At 37.8% G+C, this 23,811-nt stretch overlaps 1 protein-coding gene across 1 annotated transcript; it reads right to left on the bottom strand.

Annotated features, from left to right (window-relative positions):
* Positions 1 to 212: 212 nt before the first annotated feature.
* LOC108682518 (ribonuclease Z, mitochondrial) lies at positions 213 to 23,398 on the bottom strand. The gene is made up of 13 exons (XM_018171695.2): positions 23,172 to 23,398; positions 10,926 to 11,065; positions 9,617 to 9,803; positions 9,159 to 9,354; positions 8,726 to 8,862; positions 7,588 to 7,747; positions 6,909 to 7,029; positions 6,112 to 6,474; positions 5,458 to 5,634; positions 5,078 to 5,276; positions 3,316 to 3,619; positions 2,551 to 2,783; positions 213 to 852 (listed from the first exon to the last, which is right to left on the bottom strand). The coding sequence occupies exons 1-13, from the start codon at positions 23,373 to 23,375 to the stop codon at positions 694 to 696; spliced, it is 2,580 nt and encodes an 859-aa protein (XP_018027184.2). The 5' UTR covers positions 23,376 to 23,398; the 3' UTR covers positions 213 to 693.
* Positions 23,399 to 23,811: the final 413 nt, after the last annotated feature.

The raw sequence follows: 23,811 nt of genomic DNA, 5'->3' as shown, positions 1-23,811 counted from the left end.
GCTCCTATCCACATTGTCTTTGTTTCGCATCGAATCGATAGGCAGGTCAACTATTGATGTCAAAGAGACATCGTCCACGGCCAGTCTCTAGACTGCGAGCCTTAACTTTAATGCGGCTACGGAAAGTAATCGAAAGTGTGAGAAATACCGCAGGATGTTCACTATATCACAAATAGATGCCAGCACGCAATAATGGAAAATAACAATGAAAACATTGCAATTGCAATTAATTACAAATCAACAATAGGAGCAACTGTACCTCAGGAAGGCCATTTCACAACTCGGCTACTTAAACAATAATATCACAATGATGCTCGTTTACGTTCACAAAGAAGTGCCACAAATACAAAGGCTGTGGAACAGTTAAATGTTTTAGCTGGTAATAATGGTTTACATTTAAAACGAGTAAAAACAAACGGGATGCAACCGTTCCCGCGTCCATCACAAGCAATAAACATTCATTTCCAGATAAGTTAAAACGAGCAATGAGTAAATTTGTGAAAAGCAATGAAATACATGACTGACACCAAAGACAACTCCAATCAGAGTGGAGTCAAATGTATTCCCTAATATATAGTGAATGTACACACACGCAAAGCTGAGTAAATTTTACTACAACTGCAAAGATTAGCCGCAAGAAATATGTCACCATGAAAGTTACCGTGAAAGTTAAATTCTACTAAGCACTTATCCTCAAGATGCCCGCTGCAAATCCAACCGAACGTTCCGCTTCCTTTCTTTGTGTAATATTTTCTTGGCAGTCTTTTCTTTCATTTCCTCAATGTATTCTGCAAACATCTTGACAAACTCTGGGTAGAGGGCAGACGCGACACGTATCCCAGACGGTCCCACCTGCACATTACAAGTCAAAATGAGGAACTGCATAATGCCATTGCATTGTAGATACAAAGGAATCGGGCTCGCCACGCTCCCGCGTTTCCACGCAAGCCGCGTACCACACCGCCATCTTTGTAGCACACTCGCGCCTTAACTTACTCTTTCGTTCCTACACGTTTGGATGTTTTGGTACTTGGTAGCAATGGAGGAAGAAAGATCAAAGCAGAAACAATTGAGTTATTGTCAAAAACTCTTTCCTTCAGCGAGAGACCGGTTTTTAAGAAAATTGTTCGACATTAACGATGTTGATCCCTATGAAATGCCGGCAAAGCAGTGGTGTGCAGATTTTGCAAGCCTGCCTCCCGGTTCACGCGGTGATTTACTAAACTATTTGGTGTCAGCCAATACACCTTGCAAGAATTCAGGGCATACATGACGCTTGAAGCTTTCAAGCAATTTGTGGATGGATGGGTGCAGGAGATATACACCCAAAAACCACTCAACTGCAAAGACACTGTCATTGCTGCCAAGGTGACGTTCATGGATCATGACAATGTAATGTGATCTGTAAATATTTTTACTTTTTATTCCTACTTGTGTAGCTTATCTAGTGGCAAGAAACAGATTTCGCCCCCTGGAAAATATATAGTATCGTATATCATATATATCAACAGCAGCTAAACTGATATACGATACGTAAATCAGTACGATACGTAAACTGATACGATATACACGGCAGTCACGGCTGGTAAACTAAAGGAAAACTTTCTATTGTCCAGTTTTCTGTTTAAATGGACGTGATAACGAATGGTGCATCCAACAGCGGCGCAGTAGCCTCCCATCTTCAAGCAAAAACTTCAAAAAGAAATAAGCGCAGTAGTCTTAAAACGTAGGCGAAAGCTAGACCATGCAACAAATATGGCGGCTGATCCCACAATGCATCTTGCGATTCGCTGCCGTGACGTCATCCTTGCGAGCCCGATAAACTTTTGCGTAACTGAATTGTAAGATATAGCCTGAGGTTTCTTTAAAAAAAGATTCGAGACAAAATCAACTTATTAAATCCTTCCATCCAAATCAGCAGTTTTCATGGGGTATAGTTGCGCTAGAATAACTTATTTCCACCTAAATCATTTCAATCAGCAGTTTTCATGGGGTATAGTTGCGCTAGAATATCTTATTTCCACCTAAATCATTTCAATTCGAAGAGTTTAGAGCTCCCCTACAGAATGAATAATGAGTAAAATAATATAATATTAATAATATTGATATATAATAGGGGATACTGAGCCATTCCTTCAAGAGTCACCGAGGTTAGGTCTCATTCAGCCAAAAACTGAAGTCCAAATGAGCCATTACTTCCAGCCTAACAGAGTTATCACCCCCTGTCTACCTGAGCTATCACGTTTAACAGAGCTATCACCTCAAGTCTAACAGAGCTATCACCTCAAGTCTAACAGAGCTATCACCTCAAGTCTAACAGAGCTATCACCTCAAGTCTCACTGAGCTATCACCTCAAGTTTTACTGAGCTATCACCTCATGTCTAACAGAGCTATCACCTCAAGTCTAACTGAGCAATCACATCAAGTTTAACTGAGCTATCACATCAAGTCTAACTGAGCTATCACCTCGAGTCTCATTGAGCTATCACCCCATGTCTTCCTAAGCTATCACCTCAAGTCTCACTGAACTATCACCTCCAGTTACCCACCCTCATGTAGTCGTAGGCAAAAGCGACGTTGGAAATGTCGCCGCAAGACTCAGGCGTGGCCATGGGGGCCTTAGCGTAGCGCTGAGAGAAGTGCGTGAGCAGCACGTGCTTCGCCTCCATACTACGCGCGATGCCGAGCGCTTCGCTGATCGTGCTGTGACGTTTGCTTATTGCTTCGCCAGCAAGAAAGTCTTCGAGGGTAGCCTCATGGATCAGCACATCGCAGCCTTTGCCTGACAACAAAAAAAAAAATCTTACTTCAGTACCAAATTGAAAAACACTTCTGCTATTGTGAATGCTGGATCAAGAAGGTTTCTTGGTACTATTACCTTTCTTTATTTGCTTTATTTGCTATATTGATTCTAATAAATGATTGAAACAATGAAAAATTGAAACAGAAAAATAATAATTCAAATCACAGGTTTGCAATTCCATGTACAAATATTAACTTTCAGTTCATGCCATAGCCGAGCAAGTCCAGTCACATTCTTGTGCAGGAACCAAACAAGTTTCCTAAAACCTCCTAGAGGAGTCCCTTCAAAAACCCTCATGCGTGGGTTGCTAGCATAAACACTTCATGCTCGTGGCCCATCAAAAGAAACACGTTTGCTTAATAAATTACACACAAATAATAAACAGAATCTGAGACTTAATTGCAATATAACTAGACTTGAGAAGAAAATATCTGTAAAAAACACCAAGAATAAAAGCGGAGAAATATAATTTCAAATATAAATCAGTAGGACTAGAGAGAGAGAGGCTCACCTAAGTGAACGAGCGCGTCACAAGGACGAGTGTCGCCCGAGTACACCAGCGTCTTGCCCTCTAGTGTGGTGAAGGCGACGCCAAAAGACTGCTTGCAGTGCACGACATAACAAGTCTTGAGGGCAGACAGTCCTAAGACATCCAGCACTGAGGCTAGCTCGTCTGGAGGCATCCTGTCCGCCCCTGGTATGAAGGTTTGATTGACGATCAAGCGATAGTCCGATGCGATAGGTTCGAAGTGGTCGTGGTATGAGCGTAGGTAAGACTCCAACGTATAGGGAGCCAATACCAGTAGCGGCGTCACCTGCAATAATGCAACAGTTTGCCATGCATTCAAAAACACTCCAACAATAGTTTCTATGTCATAAAGAACAAATAATAGAAAAGTAATCCACAAAATATTATGACAATTCATGCTCACCGCATTCAATATTTGCAGAGGTGGGCAGTAGCGCGCTACATGTAGCGGCCGCTACATTTTCAGTAGCGTTAGCAGTAGCGACGCTACATATTTAAGTAGCGATACGAGGTTTTGCCGCTACAGCGCTACCGCTACATTTATAGATGAAGCCTTTAGATTTTACTTACTAGTATTAAATATTACTTAAAAACCAGCATGATACATACATAATATAAATTGCAGAATAAAACTGTACGAAAGATTTCGGTGTAATGTTGTCAACCTCAGCCTGTTACTAGTGTCAACATGTTAGATGTTACCAGTTACCACTTACAGGCATTTTTTCATGTTTCAGTTTGCTCACAGTTATTTTTACACAGTTATTTTTATGTTTCACCTTCCCTACATGGATGTCTACTTTACTCTACCAATCTCAAAAATAATCCACATATATATATACAAATAAAAGACAGATTTTTTACATGTATATGTGGATAATTTTTGAGATTGGTAGATTAAAGTAGACATCCATGTAGGGAAGGTAAAACATAAAAATAACAGTAACTTTTATTTACTGTATCTAACCCGTTCTATTTCGGTTAGGTTAATTGCAATAAAGTTGCATTGATATGTTTTGAAAATGTTTTATTATCATTAAATGTTGATGAGTAAATCCAAATAGCAGAACAATAAATATTTAGAGATTTCCAATAATTTTGGCCATTGTAGCGGCGCTACATTTTACTGTAGCGGTAGCGCTCGCTACAATCTAGTGTAATGGGAAACTACCCTCAGCAAGTGACAAGCAACAGCATCTTGCATCAGCTGGCCCAAATGAGGGCAAATAGACGGAACACGTCCAACGTTACATCCGACGACGACTCGGAGACGGAGGACGACGAAGGCGGCGCATCAGCGTGACCTTGGACTACGACGTCCTAAACTCATCATAAGGTCATAAGGCGCTACATTTTACTGTAGCGGTAGCGCTCGCTACAATCTAGTGGGTGTAGCAGTAGCGGTAGCGCCCGTTACATTTAGAGCATGTAGCGGTAGCGATAGCGGCCGCTACATACCAAAGTAGCGCTGCCCAGCTCTGAATATTTGAATCATGTTTCGTTGAATCCAAAGCACAGCCGTGTTTCTACAGGCCAAATTTTAGCAGATATCTACCATTAGAGATAAATCAAACATGAGACCAAGTAAATCAATAACCCGATATATTCACAATCGATGTTTTAGAAGAAACTATAAATTCCCGATGTTTCAGAAGAAATTGCAACTGAAAAATGCATTAGGTTAGGAACCAAAAACAGGAACGCAGCAGGAGAAATACCAGATTTTACGAATTTCTAAACACACAGGCATTTCTCTTAGTTGCAGGGCGAGCCTCCTCCTCTGCAGCACGGTGATGAGGCCGATGTGATGGTCGGCGTGATGATGGCTGATGTAGACACCACACAGCCGCGTGAGCACCTCATCTGCCGCCGCCACCCCCACCAACCGCACCAGCTGTCCGTACGTCGCCTCGCCACAGTCCAACAGCATGAATTTATCCGCACTGCAAATGTCACGTTCATAATTTTAACAGATCGGAAGTGATCTTTTATAATGTTATTCTTGTGTTTAAACGTTATACTGAAAACTAAATTCTGCTGGTATTATGCTGATAAAAAATGTTAAGAAAAAAATTTTAAACGTTATAAAAAAACTGATAGACCTAGAATGTTTTAAGAACGTACCTCAATTCAACTAAAATCCCAGAAACGTTCCTGGTTTTGTTGGGCATGGAAGAGCCTGTGCCCAAAAATGTAATTTCGGGATACTCTTTCGGCAGCTGTTCCGCGCCGCTGCCCAGACATCCTGAGTCGGCGATCTCCCGCTCGACCGCCTCGTGGTCCATCACCGGGCAGTTGAAGCTGATAAAATGAAGAGGGTGAAGGCTTCTTACATAATAATAGCTAACAGTTAAATCCTTCACCAGAACATAAGAATCAGCATGTTTATAAGAATAACATGGAAATTACAGTGAACGATATGTGGGGAAGGAGAGAGTAGGCAACAATAGGAGATATTGCATAAGATAGGTGCACACAAGCACATGGACACACCTCTAACGGGCTTCTTGTAAATTAAAATGGTCCTCCATCCACCACTGAAATTTCTTGCAAATTTGAAAACCCAATTAGCTCCAATTCCAGTTCAGTCAACCACGCCTCCAAAAATTCGAAAGATTGCTAAGGTATAAGATAAGAATGGGATATATTTGTTTGGGATATTTCTACTGAAAAATAACAACCAAAGTATACAAATTTTGAAACCTTAATCAGGCACACAAAAATCTGGTAAGCCTATCATCATACAATGTACATTGACTGCTTATCTGAACTATGTACCTCGAGAGTCCTGAGTTAGGGCGAAGGTGATACGTCAGCAAAGTGGCCGCTTTCATATCCCTCCATGGCTGGTTCTCACCACCACATTCACGATCCGCAGGGGCAGTGTTTGTACTATCGGTATTGAGTCCGTTGCTGTCGGATACTCTGTCTTCTAGAGATGATTGGGAATTTTTCGTTGCGTATGGAATACTGGTGTCGGCAAGAGCAGGGAAGATACTGGGGTGGATGTGGTGGAGTTTCATCTGATTGCGGTGGACAGCACAAGAACCGGTACAAGAGTTGCCATCGTTGATGAAGATGTGTTGGGTGGAAGATGCAAATGAGGACAACCAATTCTGGTACTCCACGGTGTTTACAATACTGTATGAGAAAAAATATTCTTTTAACACTGTAGGATAAACAGAGAAATGGTTATGAAGAATATTTGTCGCACATTTAATTCTATTTTTTTTTTTTGTTGAAGTGATTTGATATCTCAAAATGTGATGGCAGTAATTCAAGACGCCGCACTAAGCATCTATACAAAAAATATTTACCTACCTGTGAATTTCAAGACAAAACTCTTTAATAAATTCTCTGATAGTAATACATTACACCGAGGTCTAGAAGTAAGTTTCTGAAAGCTTCCAACTCTTAGTGATCAGGGCAATAAAAATAATATTTAAGATAATGAAAAATCAAGTTTTAAAATTATATAAGCGCGCAACAGACAACACTCTGAAGTGTCTCTTCCTATAAGTAAACAATATCATCTCTCGGCCGTGAAATCCAGCGTAAAATAGAACATTCGTTACCTGGATGGCGTGAAGTGTACGACAACCTGGGCAGTGTCATCAGTGTGGGGGAGCTTGTAGGGCAGCAGTGCCGGGTGGTCGGTCAGAGTGGTGAGGTGCGCCAGCGTGGGCGCCTCCACGACTAGAACAAACACACTTATACATTCTTTTCTAATTCGTTAAATCATGAAACTACACATTGAAGCTTATTTAAATTTCTTTATTGATTGCTCGATTTGAAGCAAATGCAATCATATGACCAAAAAGTCGTTATTCACTGAATTGAATGCTCTGAAAAAGCTCAAAACCCACATTGCTCACTGAAATGCCACTTAATGGAAAAATATTCGTTTCAAAATAATACCGTACATTCGTAATTGTCACAAATTCTTAAAGTATATAAATAAATACAAAGGTGACATTCGCATTACTGTTATATTGGAATAAAAGAATAACATCCAATGAATCAAATAAATTAAGTTCTGGACTATAGGATGAACTCCTCCAAGGTAAAGTACAACTTTGAAAATCCCAATGAGAAGTCAAAAAACTTCAATCTCAATAGCGGTAGCCTATAAAATCTAGCAATTGAATAAAAAGGAATAAATATTTAAATTTTGAATGGTGTATGCATAAAACAATTATACATTATCTATTTTTCAGGATGCAAACTGAAATAATGAGTGGACAAAGCACAGACCAATAAATACAGGTCCAGGGTCGTCAGGATCAGTAACGTCAGCAGCTTTGACAACGGAGCCGTCAGCGAGCGTTACGTCGTGGCCCGCCTTGAGCTGTCCGTACAGCGGCCCTGGTGGCACTTTAGCCTTCACGCACAACTCCAGCCGCAGCTTGCCAAGCTGTAAATATTATAGAACACTCAATGAAATGTCTAACAAACTTAACACGTTGACTACTCTAAAATCGGCCAAATCCGAGAACAAAAAAGGCCAAAAAAGGCCGATAATTCAATGTATACTAGTTTATTTGTAGGTTCCGCTATAAAAATTCTATTTATTTTTTTTGCAGTATTTAAAATTTAATTAGGAAGTACCCCTATCATAAATTTTAGCCGGCCAACGCAATTGAGAAAAACTAAATCACGGAATTTGTCCGGAAAAAATGACCGTCTGGCAACCCTGCTTAAAAAAAGTACAAAAAATGAAATAATAGTACAAGATGGAGCAATCGTAGTCAACGTGTTAAGGACAGCACACGCGTGCATGTTTTACGTCAAGTAAATCTTTACACTGTGAGTGTCAATGAAGACTATTACAAGTTCGTATTGCGTGCAGATATAAACATAGGTATTGAGTTCATACGCAACACGCGGTGTGTGTGCGTGCAATTTATGAAATTCAACTCAGCACGTCATATCGTCTATTTGGTTTAAATACAATTAATCAGATAAAACTATGTATAGAAATTAAATACAAGAAGAGAACTAGTTTTTAGGGTAAAAAATATTAACATAGTTCTAACTTTTAAATAATTTATAACACAAAACGTATCAATTCTTTTAAAACTTTGAAGTGTCACATAAGCAATAGCTCTAAATTTAATTAAACATGAGCTTTGTAAAATTATATATAGAAGCAATACACTCAGGATGGCTGCGATTAACGAGCTAGCTGACATGTGAGTGCCCTCTTTCTTGGTATTTATAAATTATTAATTCAATCTAAATTGATTCAGACACAAAAATGTAGTCATAATGTGTTCCATTATAATGTTTATTTCTATAATAGACAAGTCAATCAGAGTAATAAATAGGTATCAGTTTCCGTTTAGACTTGCCGGTAGCAAGAGAGATGAGCAAAATAATCGTAAATACCTACTTTAGGCGAGACTTTGCCAATGTACATCATGGCAATGTTGGAGGTGAACTCGTCGCTTCTAGATCTCTTCACTGCCGTTTCTTGCAGATCAGGACTCGAGCTGTCGCGCTTGTGGCCGCGTGTTGCTTCACTTCCAGCTAGCAAAGTAGTAAAAAAATATGAACATAACTCAAGTTTATTCACTGACCACAATTACCAACACTTCAAATTGAGCCATTTTGCGCCACAAAAAAAAAAAACATACTACAAATGCAGGGACTCAATTATTTCTTTGGAGAAAATTTCTGTTCTTGTAAGCTAAATTTAATTTTTTTATGTCTCATCATTACGGTTGTTTTGACTAAATTCGGTAGCACAGAAATACCTGATGGTCAGAGACATAGTTGTTGCCATAATGCAAGTTATTAAAGAATAAACCAAACGCCACTCTTACCATTAAAAAACACAAACTCTGCAGTCATAGGCGTGGGGCTTGGAGTCTTTTCGTTGGCTGGGGGGATAGGCACAGCTTGGATCGTCATGGGATCATCTGGGTCACCAAATTTGCCATTGTTTGTGGCGTGGTTGTGATACAATAGGTCCATACTGTCAAATGCCATGAAGACTCGCGTGTCGCGGTACAGTGTATGCTGCAATTATGTGTTTAAAATGAGGTTTTATAAATAGATCAGTTGATATTCCATGGCTAATGATATTGAAATATTGTAATGTGCATGTCATGTCATCTAATAAATAAACTAAATTTTCATGATAGAAAAAGGAATTTTTCATGTAATTCAAAAAACGGATGATTTCTATTTGAAACCTTTGATCCAGGCTTTCAAGAAGACTGCATGAAGTGAGAGAAATAAAATCATGAAATAACAACTTTCAAGTCTAAAAAACACTCACTATTCCAGGAGGTCCATGAAGCATCATTTGTGTTGTGCCTGCATCTTGCAGAGTTAAAAGCATCCCTGGCAGTCCTCCGACATTGCGCCAAGACTTGTGTGTGACAAAGACGTTCTCCAGACCACCCAGCTTCACCTTGTGCTCATGAGCTAGCCTTTGACTTCCTTCTCCACAGTTGAATAAATATCTGCATACAAGAAAAACATTAATATTAATAAGCTTTCAATAAGAATTCAATTAATGTGGTTAATAAAAGTGTATACAAGATTTGTCATTTAAATTGTCATAATAAAATGGAAAAGTATAAATTAGTCATTTATTTAATTGCAAAATTGACAGTGAAACAAATTAGAACCAAGACATAATTAATAACAAATAATGCCATCTATTAATCACATAAAATCAGTCAACAAATGAGCATTGGTTGACAATTGTCTAACTTTGGAAATCTTGGGCCTTCAGCTGAACAGACTGGCAGCTTGCCTAACAGCTAAGCAACTGCACTAAATATGGACTGAGGTTATCTTTGCATGTTGGTTAAATAATATATGGTTTGTTGGTTCTATCTAAACTTTAGTGTCACCTGAAAAATTATCTCAAATCCAATTTGAAGTTTTTTTGGAACTACTCACGTATATATATATATTTTTTTGCATATCATGCATTCACAAAAATCCCTAAAATGCCAAAAAGCCGTCTTATAGCCTGCTTCACACAACTAGCTATTAGCTCATCTCATTTGCTGTGAATGATAACTCCAGTGGTTGTAACCCAGCTGCTGCTAAGGGGAGAACTTATTAAACTGTCCTGGAAATGGTCTCATTTTACCAATGTGTACCTACAGTCATTTATATCATAGGCATTAATTTGGTGAAATTAGTAAAAATATTTTGAGCATCTGGATGCAAAGTGAAATTGTTGGGCTGTTGTCTACTTTAACTTTATTTTAACTTTATGTCATCCACTTTTCATAAATTTTTCCTTAGTGCAAAAATTTTTTTTAGTGAAGTGTATATACTGCACTAGCTTTCAGTCAATAATAATTTAAGTTCATGCTTCAAAGCAAGTATATTATTAATATACTAGAACAATTTCTCTAGTGTTTCAGTCCACTAAGAAATTCAGTTAGGATCATAGACTATGTTCAAGTAACACTTTAGAAATTTGAGGAAAATAGCAATGAAAACTTGGAATCTTTAGGAATATAACAAATCCTCCAGACCAGTAGGATTTGAATGAGAAAAATTACCTGCAAGTAGCGACACTTTGAGTAACCGCCATGTTTAATAAGACAACCCAAAGCACTTACGAGCACTGACCACCTGAGACGTAAAGGGAGCTGGGAGCTCCAGGAGCTCCTGATCCAAGCACTTGCAAGTAGACTGTGGCAGCTGGGAACTTCTTACTTCTGTTGCGCTCATTTTGGTTCTTGCTTTCTCCTTTAGGCATCTGCAGCAATAAAGATCATTTTGAAATTGATGCAGAAACAAATTCAGGCAAACAATCAAGAAAAATAATTTTGGCAAACTCAAATAAGTCATAAAATACTATTATGAATATGAAAACATATTAATGATGATAATAGGAGAATGTGACAGATGGAGCAACTGAAGAGATGATAAATTTTGTGATTAGTACACCATAGCCTAGGTATATTTTCTGTTACTGATTTAGGTGCAAATCATACTGGAGTTGGCCATGGTTTCATTACCCTCAGTAGAGAGCACTGACAGTAATAGGTACTGGTCGGTTATGGTGGAGGCAGAAGCAAGTTTAATATGCAATGATGCTGTGTTCATGCAGCACTCTGGAAAAGCTACTCAAACAGCTGTAATGTCTGTAGGTCTCTTTGACATTGGAGATCAGTGTAATGTATGCAAGCGCCATTGCACTAACTTTGCCAGAAATCTAGATCATGCAAGTGTTGCAATACTTGTCCTGTATTTGAATTGCTGTGAGCAATAATATTGCAGTGTTGATGTAAATGTTTCACAGTGAGGATGATTATTGACTTCATCCAGATGGCTTGAATAGAGGTAGTGGAGACTGATATGTTAGAAAAATGAATAACGTTTTGATGACCATGGCAGCACAGATGCTTCAGATGGGGCACAGTTGGTCTGTCTGGGACTTAGGCAGAGGAGTTGCTAGCAGCATTGATGGCGAGCTTTATCTATTACAATATTTAAAAGTAATGGCTTCCTGCCCTAAAAACTAAGTGTGGAATTAGTCCCAACAATCCTGCAGTAAATTCTGCAGAACTTGATTATCATTCAATTATAGTTTTTGATTATCCTGCATAGATAGTGGCAATAGAGATCATGTAAATCACAATCTATGGAGTGGCACAGGGTGGAATTTCAGAAATAATGGTTCTGGTTCATACATTTATGACTGATCTTGGCAGCTCCTTCAGTTTTGAACTCAAAATCTAATCTTATGTATCTAACATAGTACATAACTGAAGTCCTGATTAGGTCCAGGTTGTACCACTAATGATCAATCAAGAGAACAACAAAATTCATTTCTATCTATGGCTATTTCATTTAGTATCAGTCACCCAGATCAATTGTAATGCATGCCAAGTCTATATCATGCATTCGTCAGCACAGTTACTGGCTATGTTGGTTGAAATTTGTGATCTGTGGAGACAAGTAATTGGGAACAGCTGTCTCTCTCAACCATACTTTGGCATCTTAGAAACAAGAAATTCAACTTTCTTGACCTATTTTCTGCCATACTTCATAGTCGGGACTGTTCACATAGTAATACATTCTAGCCTGAAATCAATCTTGGAGTAGCATAATTAACTTCTCCATAAGCTTTGCCAAGTGACCTTGGTGGTGTCTTAAATGCACCAAGACTGCAATGGAGTGCACAAGTTGAATCTTTGACGACTTCAAGACTACTAATCATTAATCAACTCCAATCCGTCTCACATAGAAAATGGGGTGCTGACTGCATGCTGCTTATCAAACTTTACAAGAATGTCATCCTCAGTTGTTTAGATTATGCTGCTTCCCTTTTGGCCAGTGCCTCAGCTCCCTGGTGTCAAATTAAATTTAATTCAAAATACCTTCCTCTGCCCAGCTATAGGAATTGCTATAGCTCAGCCCAATCTTCTTGAAAGTTAAAGCTCTTTTCCCCCCTACTTAAACATTGGCTAGAGATATTATGCAAATACTTATATCGCATTATGGTATCCAACTCCCTGTGTGCTCCAAAATAAATGGCATCTTCCAACCAGTCCATCACAACCAGCCCTCCCATGCTCCTGCTCTATTCTACCTCCCTTCTCTCTTACTGCCAAGAACACACTTGCAAAATTAAATTAGTCTGTTCCCCCCCATGCAGGTACTTGCTCATCTCTCCTCTTNCTGTCTCTTATACACATCTAGATGTGTATAAGAGACAGCTGTTCCACGGTGCGTTGTGTATGTAAAAATGCATGTAGAAAGATGATTCTGGTACCATTACATGCGTCAGAAAGTAAGCTTTAAGATGAGTATAAGCACCGGATAATGCCATAATTGGCCGCTTTACGTCAGACATTCCTTTTTAGTGTGTCCAGCCTTCGAATTAATCCCATAGAGATTATTGAAGGGGCCTTAAAACCGCCCCCTTTGAGGAGCTGTCACGAAATCATTTTTTGACGTAGAGAGATGAGTCTGGTACCGTTACACGCGTCAGAAAGTAAGCTTTAAGACAAGCACATAAACCGGAAAACGCCAAAATTGAAAATTTTAGGGTAGCCGGTCCCCTTACGACTCAGAGAATAATTACAGAGGCTGTTTCCACCTCTTTCCTGCACTAACAAATTAAAATAGATAACTAACTTAAACTATGTATTTGAGTATTTGATGTTTACTTTTCTGATTATCATTAGGTATATATTTTTAGGTAAATTTTCACTATTGGTAAAAATTTACTATTTCACCATGCCATATGTTTAGTACATTGTTTCTGTTTCTTTTAGGATGTTGATGTGTATAACTGAATATTTTAGTCTTTCAGGGTTGTTGTGAATTCCTATTAATTTGATGTGTATAGCTGAACGTTTGTCTTTTTGGATTCTTGCGAATTGCTATTAATTTGATCTTTTTGTTGTAACTTTATTGTTGACTGTTATTGAGTATACTCTCACTCACATTCTGTGGCACTATTAATGATCTGGTAATACTTATTCTGTACCTTTGAGAAGGTTATCTCAAATTCAACCAAAGGCGCTCTATGCAGCCCAACCTTTGTAATGACTGCTCCCTGTGAAGAGCCACTTTGTTTTCTGTCTATGTAACTGATGCTGCTCCTTTTCTCCATCATTGCACTCTAAGCCCTGCTCATGCACGAGGGTGGCCCAGTGGTTACAGTTCTGAGTACAAGGTTGGCACAGAGAGGCGCAGGTTTGATTCCAGCTCTGTGCAACAGTTTCTTATCAAAATTTGCGAGGAGGCTGGGCGGCTAAGCATACCGTCAACCAGGGCTACTCGGGACGGGCGGGGTAACTCGGGACAGTCCTCCAACATGGAGTAAATCTGTTTTAGTAGCACAACTAATTTGAATATTGCAGAACTAAATATAGTGGCATAAACATCAACATTTTTCCTATCTATGTAGTACCGTCAAATGGGGTAAAAAGGGAGGGGCAGGGTAAATTGGGACATGCATCCCACATTTTGTAGAAATGTGTAGCAGCTAAACTAATCAAAATATTGCAAAACTAAAATTAGTGGCGTAAACTTCAACATTTTTACTATCTATTATGTATAAAGCTAGTCAAGAAATCAAACAATTACTGTCTCTAAAAAATCGCTGAAAAAAAGTGTGAAAAGTGTAATTTTGGAAAAGTACCTCTGCTAAGGTCTGGAGCAAAAAAAATATTCGTCATTAAAAAATTTTACTTACATAAAAGTTGCACCCAGGTGTCAGCTTGAAAATTTAATTGATGGAATTTGCCTATCTCATTCCAAAAAAAAAAAAATGGCAGCCATTTCCGCGCAATGGGGTAAAAGGGACACCCCCCTGGGGTAATTAGGGACACCATTAAAAAGGCATTTACAGTAGAACCTCAGTTAGCAAAGGCTCCAGTTAAGAAAAAAATAATCATGTCAACAAAGGAAAAACAAGTAAAATTCACAGAAAATGTGATTTATTCTACCTCTACATTATCTAAGAGGACTACAGAATCCTGTTAGTAATGACTAAGGACTAAGGAGGGGTAAGGAGGACTTCAGAATCCTGTTAGTCCTCCTTATCAGAATCCTCCTCCTTAGCAGAATCCTTAGTCAGAAGGACTAAGGAGGACTTCAGAATCCTGTTAGTAATGGGTGAGTACACTCTGCATGCTTCAAATGTTTTAAAATTAAGGTTTATTCCAAGCGTCCCTAGTAGCCCTGTTTGATGGGGCTACTTGGGACACTCTTTTTTTGCTTCTGGCACCTTACGAAAGCATAAGGGATTTTTTTAGAGAAGCCATGTGATAGCCCTTGCAAAGAGCTTTGAAATGAGCCTAAACTTGTTTATAAAATGTTTCATGGTAAGAAGTTATGTATTAAAAACATTCAAAATCGCCCAGAGTAGCCCCGGTTGACGGTAGCAAAATTGAAGCAGTGAGTTACGCGTTTGAGACTGCAACAAGCTGTGAATATTATGCAATGTTGAGAATCGGCGGTTAGGCCTACAGCCTAAGAAACGCTGAAACTGCTATTATGACTTTATTTTTAATTTATGATTCCTAGTGATAAATTTAGTTAATTGGACAATTTCAGCTCCACAAAGTTCCAGGTTCAGCAGCACAGAATGGACTTTCTGCCTGTGTAGTGACTCTTGAATCATTTGAATGAGCAGGGAAGTTGACATGTTCTGAGTATAACCTACCCTGAGGACATACTATCTGGAATATTTTGGAATAACTGCTGTTTACAGTGTGGAATTCTAGAGTGATATTAAATGAACCAGTACAGATAGCATATTGGGAAGCAGGACCTGAAAGCTCAGAAAGGCCTGGAATTTTACACTTTCAATCCATTAAATACATATCCTATTCCTTTCCAGCTGTGATTGATTGATGGGATTGAGATGTTTTCCCCTTTCCAGCTGTAATTGGTTGATGAAATTTTATGTTATCCCTATCCAGCTGTGATTGGTTGAGCCCAAAAGCCCCACCCCCAAATATGGTACCTATATGTACTATAGTACTGGTTAATTCAACCTTTAACTTCAACTTAATTATTCATTACAAACAAAGGGCCTGGAAATTTTTAAATATTCATTAAATAAAAGAAAAATAAGAAAAAAACAATCAAACAATAGACAACCAAACAATTCAATAACAAATCTGAAATACTATCCAATTGAAATAGTTTATCCAATATTGATCCTCCTTTTACTTTATAGGCAGTCACCTGGAAGAGCACTGTATATAAGGATTCCATCTTGGGTGGAAAGCTTTTTCATAAGTTAACTTCCATTCCTAGAATTCCACCCTGCTGCTGTAAGTGTGTTTCTACATATATCAATGTGGTAATAAAATTTTGGCTAGAAGTTGGATCTCATGAACTATTAGTATTAGCTTAATTATTTTGCCATTCTTCTTATTATTTAATGTGAAGAGAGGAGGGTGGAAAGGCAAAGGTGGCCATGCTGAATGTTCCAGTACATTGTTTCTGTTTTCTTTTAGGATATTGTCATGTATAAATATTTTGGTTTTAAGATTGTTGTGAATTCCTATTAATTTGAACTTTTTGTTAACCCTATCAGGACGGATGTAGACTGTAGTCTACATTAAATTCTAGTCTATTTCTAGGGCACTTCTAATTGCATTTTAGAATATTTTGAGGGGGGGTATACCCCAAAGTTTTCAGATTTAGCTTTTCTGGTTTTTAGTCTTGTCTTAAAGCTGACATTCTGCCCTATCCAATGGGACCATTACCATCTCTGTATGTTGATTTCTGCGTTAACGACAGATCATGAAAGGAAGAAGGGTGGGGGAGTTCTTTAAGAAATAAGATAGGAGGTAATTTGCATCCCAGCACTTTAAATACAGTGTCTGCTTGAGGTGCAGCTCAGTAACCTGCCTGGCGTCGTATGAGAAGGTGTGCATGCAGTCGCTCCCACCATCCTAGAGTGGAATCAAGCTCCAGTAACATTTAGTTTCGTATCCTTGCTACATTGAGTGCTTATTGCGATGTGTGCGGGACTTTGTCGCGCTCTGCTGAACATTCACACTTATTGTCATGGCCAACTTATCTCCTCCTAAAGTTTTGAAGCTACAGCAATGAGACATATACCATTTAATTTATAAAGACCATACCTATTGAGTTATTGAGCCCTTTTTAAGATTTGTGCATAATTAGGATTCAAAATGGGGGAGGGGGGAAAATATGAAGAAAATGAGAAAAAATGAGAAGAAAACAGAAAAATGCGCATAAAAAAAACTAAGGCAAAATTCAATAAAATGGCTTGATAACTTGATAGGTAGGGTCTTTACAAATCGAATGGTATATGTCTCATCTCTGTAGCTTCAAAACTCTAGGAGATAGATTTTTAAAGTACCCCTTTTTTGTCCATTTTCTATGAATTTCACATTTTCTATCAATTTTGCTGAAAAAAGTATACAAGTTTTATTGGAGGGTATACCCCCCCCATAAGAACTATAACTTAACTAGGTATACAAATCAAGTCAATATGGCATAATTACAGAGCATAATTAGACTATGTGATACAAAATATTCAAGAAGAAATTGATCTCTTGATCTCTGCAAAATTCTCTTACAGGGTCTGTAACTAGTTCTACGGAATAAACAAGGTTATTGTTGCCAACAATCAAAGGAATTACTCTTCCTAATTTCCCAAGTACACGAGGGTGATCACTATGAATTTGTACAATATCTCTTATCTCAACAGTATCACTAGAAGTTACATTGCTGGACTGAGATCTTTCACAAAGTGAAGTCAGATAGTCCAAATGCCAGCATATCATAAAACTATGAAGTATAAGTTGATTGCAAGTTAAACATTTGGGAAGGATGGTCTTTTCATTCAGGGATGGGTTGCCAATATCTTCAATGTTGATTGGGTCTGGAATTTCCCTGATTTGACAGCCATTAAGCAATAGTGATGGTGTTATTAATTGTATATCATTGATATCTTCTGAATGATAAGCCCATGGTTTATTTTTGCTTCTTTTGAGCAATTATGGTTTCCAAATCTGGGTGTGTTATGTTATGTATATTTTGAATGTGAAAAAATTATAACTATAATATGAAAGTTGTTATGTAGGTTATCATAGCACGAATAGCAGTAGAGTATCAAGATTGCAGTTCTGCCACCAGACTTCATTGAATTATCCTACCTTTTTTCTAAAATTCAACAATCTCTCTTCTAGCAAAGTTTTCGAAATTCATTAGCTGCATAAAATACTCTCTGCTCCCGTTCCCGTTGACATGACATCTGTTTGCTTGTTTGATGTAAATTTTGTAGAGGTTGCTTCAGATAAACTTATCATTGCCATTCCCATGTTTCACCCTTAACGTAATGTAGCTAATGATATTGAATTGCATTATTCATATACACTTGTATCTATTAAACTTTTACATTTTAAGATCTGATGGAAGTGGTGAGCATCTCTAACAATACAAGGATGAAGATAAAAGCATTAATGATCTAAATAGCTATAATTAAATAAGGATCATTACATGTACTTTAATAAACATGAAATCTCCCTATTAAAAATTTATATTTTGTTGGTCATTCGAGTTCATATCAACTAGGGTAAATGCACCATATTCCAACACTTCTCAACTTTTTCTTTTATATAAAGCATTGTCTTAGTTCCACACATGCGTAGATTGTTGAAATAGTGATGTCATACTATTGCATGCAATATTTCCACAAAACACTAGGTCTGGCAGGAAAATGTTAAGATCTGCAGAGCGAAACTCCATGTCACCCAGTGAGAACATCAAAACACAAGTGAAAGTTGATAGTTGACCTTGCTCTACCAAATAGTGATAACATGTTTGTGTTGAAAGAATATTATGGTTTGAGATTTTTTAATAAGTCTGTGAACATATTAGGAATCCTTTAATTATACATGTATTTGCTTATTTTAAGCGTTTGGTTAAAAATAATGCCAGTTTTATTGAGGACTTCTTTTGAGTTTAATCTCTCAAGCTTTCTGATAAGGGGTACAATAATAGGATCAATGTGTCTTGAAATTTGTCCAAATGAAAGGTTAGATAAATCCTGGATCACGTTTTGCTCATCACTGAGCATCTTAAGGCAACGAGGTCGAGCAGCTGAGTAGATGAGTTGCATGCAGGTTGGCTGCAGAGAGGAGACTAATTGAAGTAGTGAACAAAGCTTCAAGTATGGTTCTTATACAGTCCATTGGACACTTGTTCTAGTCATGAAATTTCAGAGTGCATTTGGATCCAGTCGTTTGGTTGTTTAGGTATGGCTTTTACCATTGAATTGGAATTGCTTCCATTATTTGTAGTCTGTTGAAGTCTGGTTTGTGGCGAAGGATTGTTGTATTTTGTACCAGTTCTTCCCGGGTTAATTTGGTGTTGTGGTAGTCCATAGCATGCGTTTTTGGTCCTCCAGAAACTAAATGCATTGTGAGCCATCTTGATAGGGTTGTAGTAGTCATGCCAATATACGAATTGTTGCAGGGCTCACACTCTCCACAGTTACACGTGTATTCGTATATGACGAATATTCAGCCCTTAAACGTATTCGTTTCAGGGCTGGTAGTTTCAGGGCTGTGTTGTTCTTTGTGATTAAACTGGTCACGGTAGGGCTTTTGTAGTAGATTATCAGCTGTAATCGGTGGTTGTTGTTTGTGCATTCCACATTGTTTCGAATCATCTGCTTGAGGATTCGTTCGTCAGTTTGGTATGCAGATGAATATTGATTCTGATAGTAGACCTTGTGGACTAGATGCTCGGGGTTTCTTGCATCGCTTGTTGGGTTTCCTGTTTTTTGGGCGATTGTTGCAAGGTTGTGGTTCAGAATATTGTCAAAGAGTGAATTAGAGTAACCATTGTTGATGAAAACTTGTTTTAGTTTCAAGATGCTGTCATGAAATAACTCCCAAGTATGTGATGTTTCATAGGTGCAGTGGATTAATGCCTTGATGGTACTTCTATATATCATTGGGGGCATTTGCTGCGCGCATTGAGGTATATTCCGTTATTGGTGGGCTTTTGGTATACTGAAGTTATGAAGTTATCAGTGGCTTCAATGTTGATGTCCAGGAAATTTATTTTATTGCCTGCTCCAATTTTGTGAGTAAACTTCAATACAAGTTGGTTTCGAAAAGGTTCTTGAGTATTTCAAGTGGTAAATAAATTAATAGATGATTAATTTAAGAGACGGTTTTAGAAACATAAAAACTTATTCTGACACAGCTCAGAATTGGACACACACAGCTTGTTCCGAGCTGTGTCATATTCCAACACAGCTCTCACAGGGTGTTGGAATTCCAACACAAGGTGTCGGAATTATGATTACGATTTTGAAGTGCTGTTGGAATTAGTCTCACAGTTGTTAATAGCACACACTTGCAAGATGCTCACCTTATCATGGTTCATGCTAGACTACTTTCCCCAACAGCAATGCCGCCAACTTGCATCACGTTACAGCCAGCCCACGCCACGTAGGCTACTGGTGCTCCCTGAACCAATCAGAGCGCAGCACAAAGCCATCTCCCGACCAAACAAGTGTGACNGTTACCTCTGATGCTCCGCTTATCGGTTACGGAACGTACAGTAATCGTAAACTGCGGCTTTGAAACAGACAATGTTACCATATGAATTAGGAGAAAATGTCTTCTAAAATAAAGTTCTAAATTTCTCATTCACCAAATTTCTGTATCAAGAAAAATCATATATTATTGAAGGATAATTAAAGGCATACTGTTCTGAGTATTTTGTCTGTTCCTCAAGAAACTGCTCTTGCCCAGCGTAGAATTGATGGCCAGGATTGCTTGGAGAGAAAATATTTAGATGATTTTGCGCAAACTGTGCAAACCTATGACTTCCAAAAACTCATTATGTGCGGGAAAATTTCCTCATAAACATACATCATCCTGAGTGTGACAAGCTTCTGGACAGGTAAAACTTGTAGAAGTGTGTCAAATATGAATTAGGGTAAACACATCATATTCTGACACTTTAAGGACATAGCAAGAAATAAATGGCTATAAAAAGATCACCGTATGCGCAACTTGAGTTCTGATTGCTTTACATCACTCTCAAAACACCACACTACGTGCCAGCAATGATGAAACGTCACAAACTGTAGCCATATTTATTTAAAAGCCTTTAGAATTTAAAATCTACAAAATTGCTGAATTCCAATGCTGTGTGTGACTAAATTTGGCATATTGTGAGACTAATTCCAACATCACGGAAATGCGTGGTGTGATGTCCGCAGACTTGTGAACAGAGCGCTTCAAAACCGTAATTCATAATTCTGACGCCCTGTGTGAGCTGTATCTTGATACGACACAGCTTGGAACAAGCTGTGTGTGTCCAATTCCGAGCTGTATATATCAGAATTAGTTTTTATGTGTCTAAAACCATCTCTTAACTAAATCATCTAGGTATTAATTTATTTACCACTGAAAATCAGTTAATACAAGTAGTATACTTAAAGGGTTCCTAATATATTCACAGACTTATTTAAAAGTCTCAAACAATAATATTCTTCATACACAAACAGTTTATCACTATTTGGTAGAGCAAGGTCAACTATCAACTTTTGACACATTTTTTGATGTTCTCACTGGGTGACATGGACTTTCGCTCCGAGGATCTCAACATTTTCCCGCCAAACCTAGTGTTTTGCGTATAAATCTGGCGCGCAATAGTATGACATCACTATTTCAACAATCTACGCAAGCGTAGAACTAAGACAAAGCTTAATATAAAGGAAAAAGTTGAGAAGAATCGGAATTACCCACAATGTCAGAATATGGTGTCTTTACCCTAAAAGATTTGTAGGAGACAAAATTCTTTTTAATTTTTTTAATATTGAAAAATTTTTTAATTTTAAAATTATTTATTCTGTAAATTGATTTATGCATTGTCTCCAACTTTACACAAGTGTGCAAAATTTCAGATCGATTTGACAGGTAAAAATGTGTCAAATATTGATTAGGTAGGGTAAATGCGGTATATTCCGACATCGTGGGTAATTCCGTCACCTCTCTAGTTTTTCCTTTATATTAAGCTTTGTTTTAGTTTCATGTGTTTGTTGATGGTTGAAATGGTGACGTCATACATTTGCACGTCAAACTACTGCCAAAACACTAGGTTTCGGCGATCTAGCGGGAAAATATCGAGATCCAAAGAGAGACAATGCATGCTACCCAGTGAGATCATCAAAAAATGTGTCAAATTTGACAGTTGACCTTGCTCTACCAAATAGCGAATAACTGTTTGTATAGGAAGAATATTATGGTTTGAGACTTTTAAATACGTCTGTGAATATATTAGGAATCCTTTAAGTATACTTGTATAGTTGTATTCGCTGATTTCAAGTGGTAAATAAATTAATATATGATTAAGTTGAGAAATAGATTTAGACACATGAAAAGTAATTCCATCATAACTTGAATTGGACACACACAGATCATTCCAAGCTGTGTACAAAAATTAAAATTTGCATAATTAAAAGCTTAATAGTTGTTAATTAAAAGCGTAATTAAGTAGTGTTCAATATTCATTAGTGTTCTAATTCAAAGCCGTGTTCACGTGTTGTAATCCAATACAGCTCACACAGCGAACAAAATTCAAACACGTGGATGACGACATTACGTATCAGTAGAATTTGAAGCGCAGATGGAATACGCCTCACCATGTGCCAAATATAGCCACACACAGTGACGGAATATAGGGATTTGGTACAAATTGGTAGGTTTGCATTCTAAAGGCTTTTAAATAAATATGGCAACATTTTGTGACGTTTCATTGTTGCTGACGTGTAGGTGCGGTGTTTTGACTTTGAGAGTCACATAAAGCAAACAGAACTTGGGTAACGCATACGGTTATTTTTTTATAGTTTTTCATGTCTTGATGCGTCCTTAATGTGACGCAATATACCGTGTTTACCCTATGGCCTATAAGATTTGTAACAGTCTCAGAGTCAGACAGACAAACAAAGAACAAGAACTGAAGAAGCGAAGTTAAATAGAAGTGTTGTACAAAAGGAACAAATAATAATAATGATGAAATAAAAAAAAGAAGAAATTAAAATTATGAAAGATAATATTAATAGGTAATGACTAATGAACATGAAAAATAAAATATAAAAATATGACATACAACTGCATACAATGTACCTAGGTACCTAGTAATAAAATAGGAATTGCAATATCATAAAAATTTTTAAAAGTCTTCCTACAAACAAAATATATTGAATGGTGCCCAGCTCAAAGAAGCACTGCATTGGTAGGTACCATTATTAGAACTTAGAAGATAATTCAGATTTCAGTACAATATACTATCATGAATTGCCCCGATAAATAATTAGGTATGTGTGAGAAATTCACCTTTCCGTTGATCATCCGTTTGAAGATATTTTCCAATGAAGAACTGCGGTTAAGCTTAAATTCAGTAAACGAAAGGCCGGAAATACTTTGCTTTATAGTGTAAAATGACAAATATTTATGAAGGCTTAACAATTTTGTTTGCGCAACAAGCGAAATGCAGATCTGCTGTACCGACATGATCCATGGGTACCTATGTTGAGGCATGCAAATTGCCGAAGTGTTGTGTAAATAAACAGATGATTCAGGGAATTTTCCCTGTATTTTTGCTTATTTTATAACCCAAGTAATTTATTCCAAGAGTTGTGTAATTAGGATAGTTACGACTCTTTCCATTTGGTTGCCTTCACAATTATGAGAATGAGAAAATTTTTAAAGCTTACATAATTTAAAATTATCTATAACACGAGCACTGGAAAGCTACGAAGTACATGTAGATCCTCAACATGTGTAGACCTCAAACTCATTGTACATGTTTTACCTTATCTTCCATCTTCAATCAAGCACCGAACTATAATCAATGATGGAAATAACACGTCCGTGACTTGGGTGCGCAGCCCTTGCCTACAATTCAATAGCTATTCCTTTCCGCTCGTAATCACGTTAGAGGGCACATTAGCCTGTGCGATTAAGAGGACGCAGT

The sequence above is a fragment of the Hyalella azteca genome, unplaced genomic scaffold (genome assembly GCF_000764305.2).
Source record: "Hyalella azteca isolate HAZT.00-mixed unplaced genomic scaffold, Hazt_2.0.2 contig13201, whole genome shotgun sequence".
NCBI lineage: Eukaryota > Metazoa > Arthropoda > Malacostraca > Amphipoda > Hyalellidae > Hyalella > Hyalella azteca.
This window is presented reverse-complemented; position numbering and strand designations above follow the sequence as displayed.

What these genes read in the sequence shown, in the direction of transcription:
- LOC108682518 (XM_018171695.2), bottom strand. Translation starts at nt 23,375, where the DNA reads ATGCCTCAACATAGGTACCCATGGATCATGTCGGTACAGCAGATCTGC. An exon ending in AACGGATGATCAACGGAAAG is followed by an intron (nt 11,066 to 23,171) that starts GTGAATTTCTCA and finishes TTATTGCTGCAG; the next exon opens with ATGCCTAAAGGAGAAAGCAA. An exon ending in CCCTGGACCTGTATTTATTG is followed by an intron (nt 7,030 to 7,587) that starts GTCTGTGCTTTG and finishes TGTTTGTTCTAG; the next exon opens with TCGTGGAGGCGCCCACGCTG.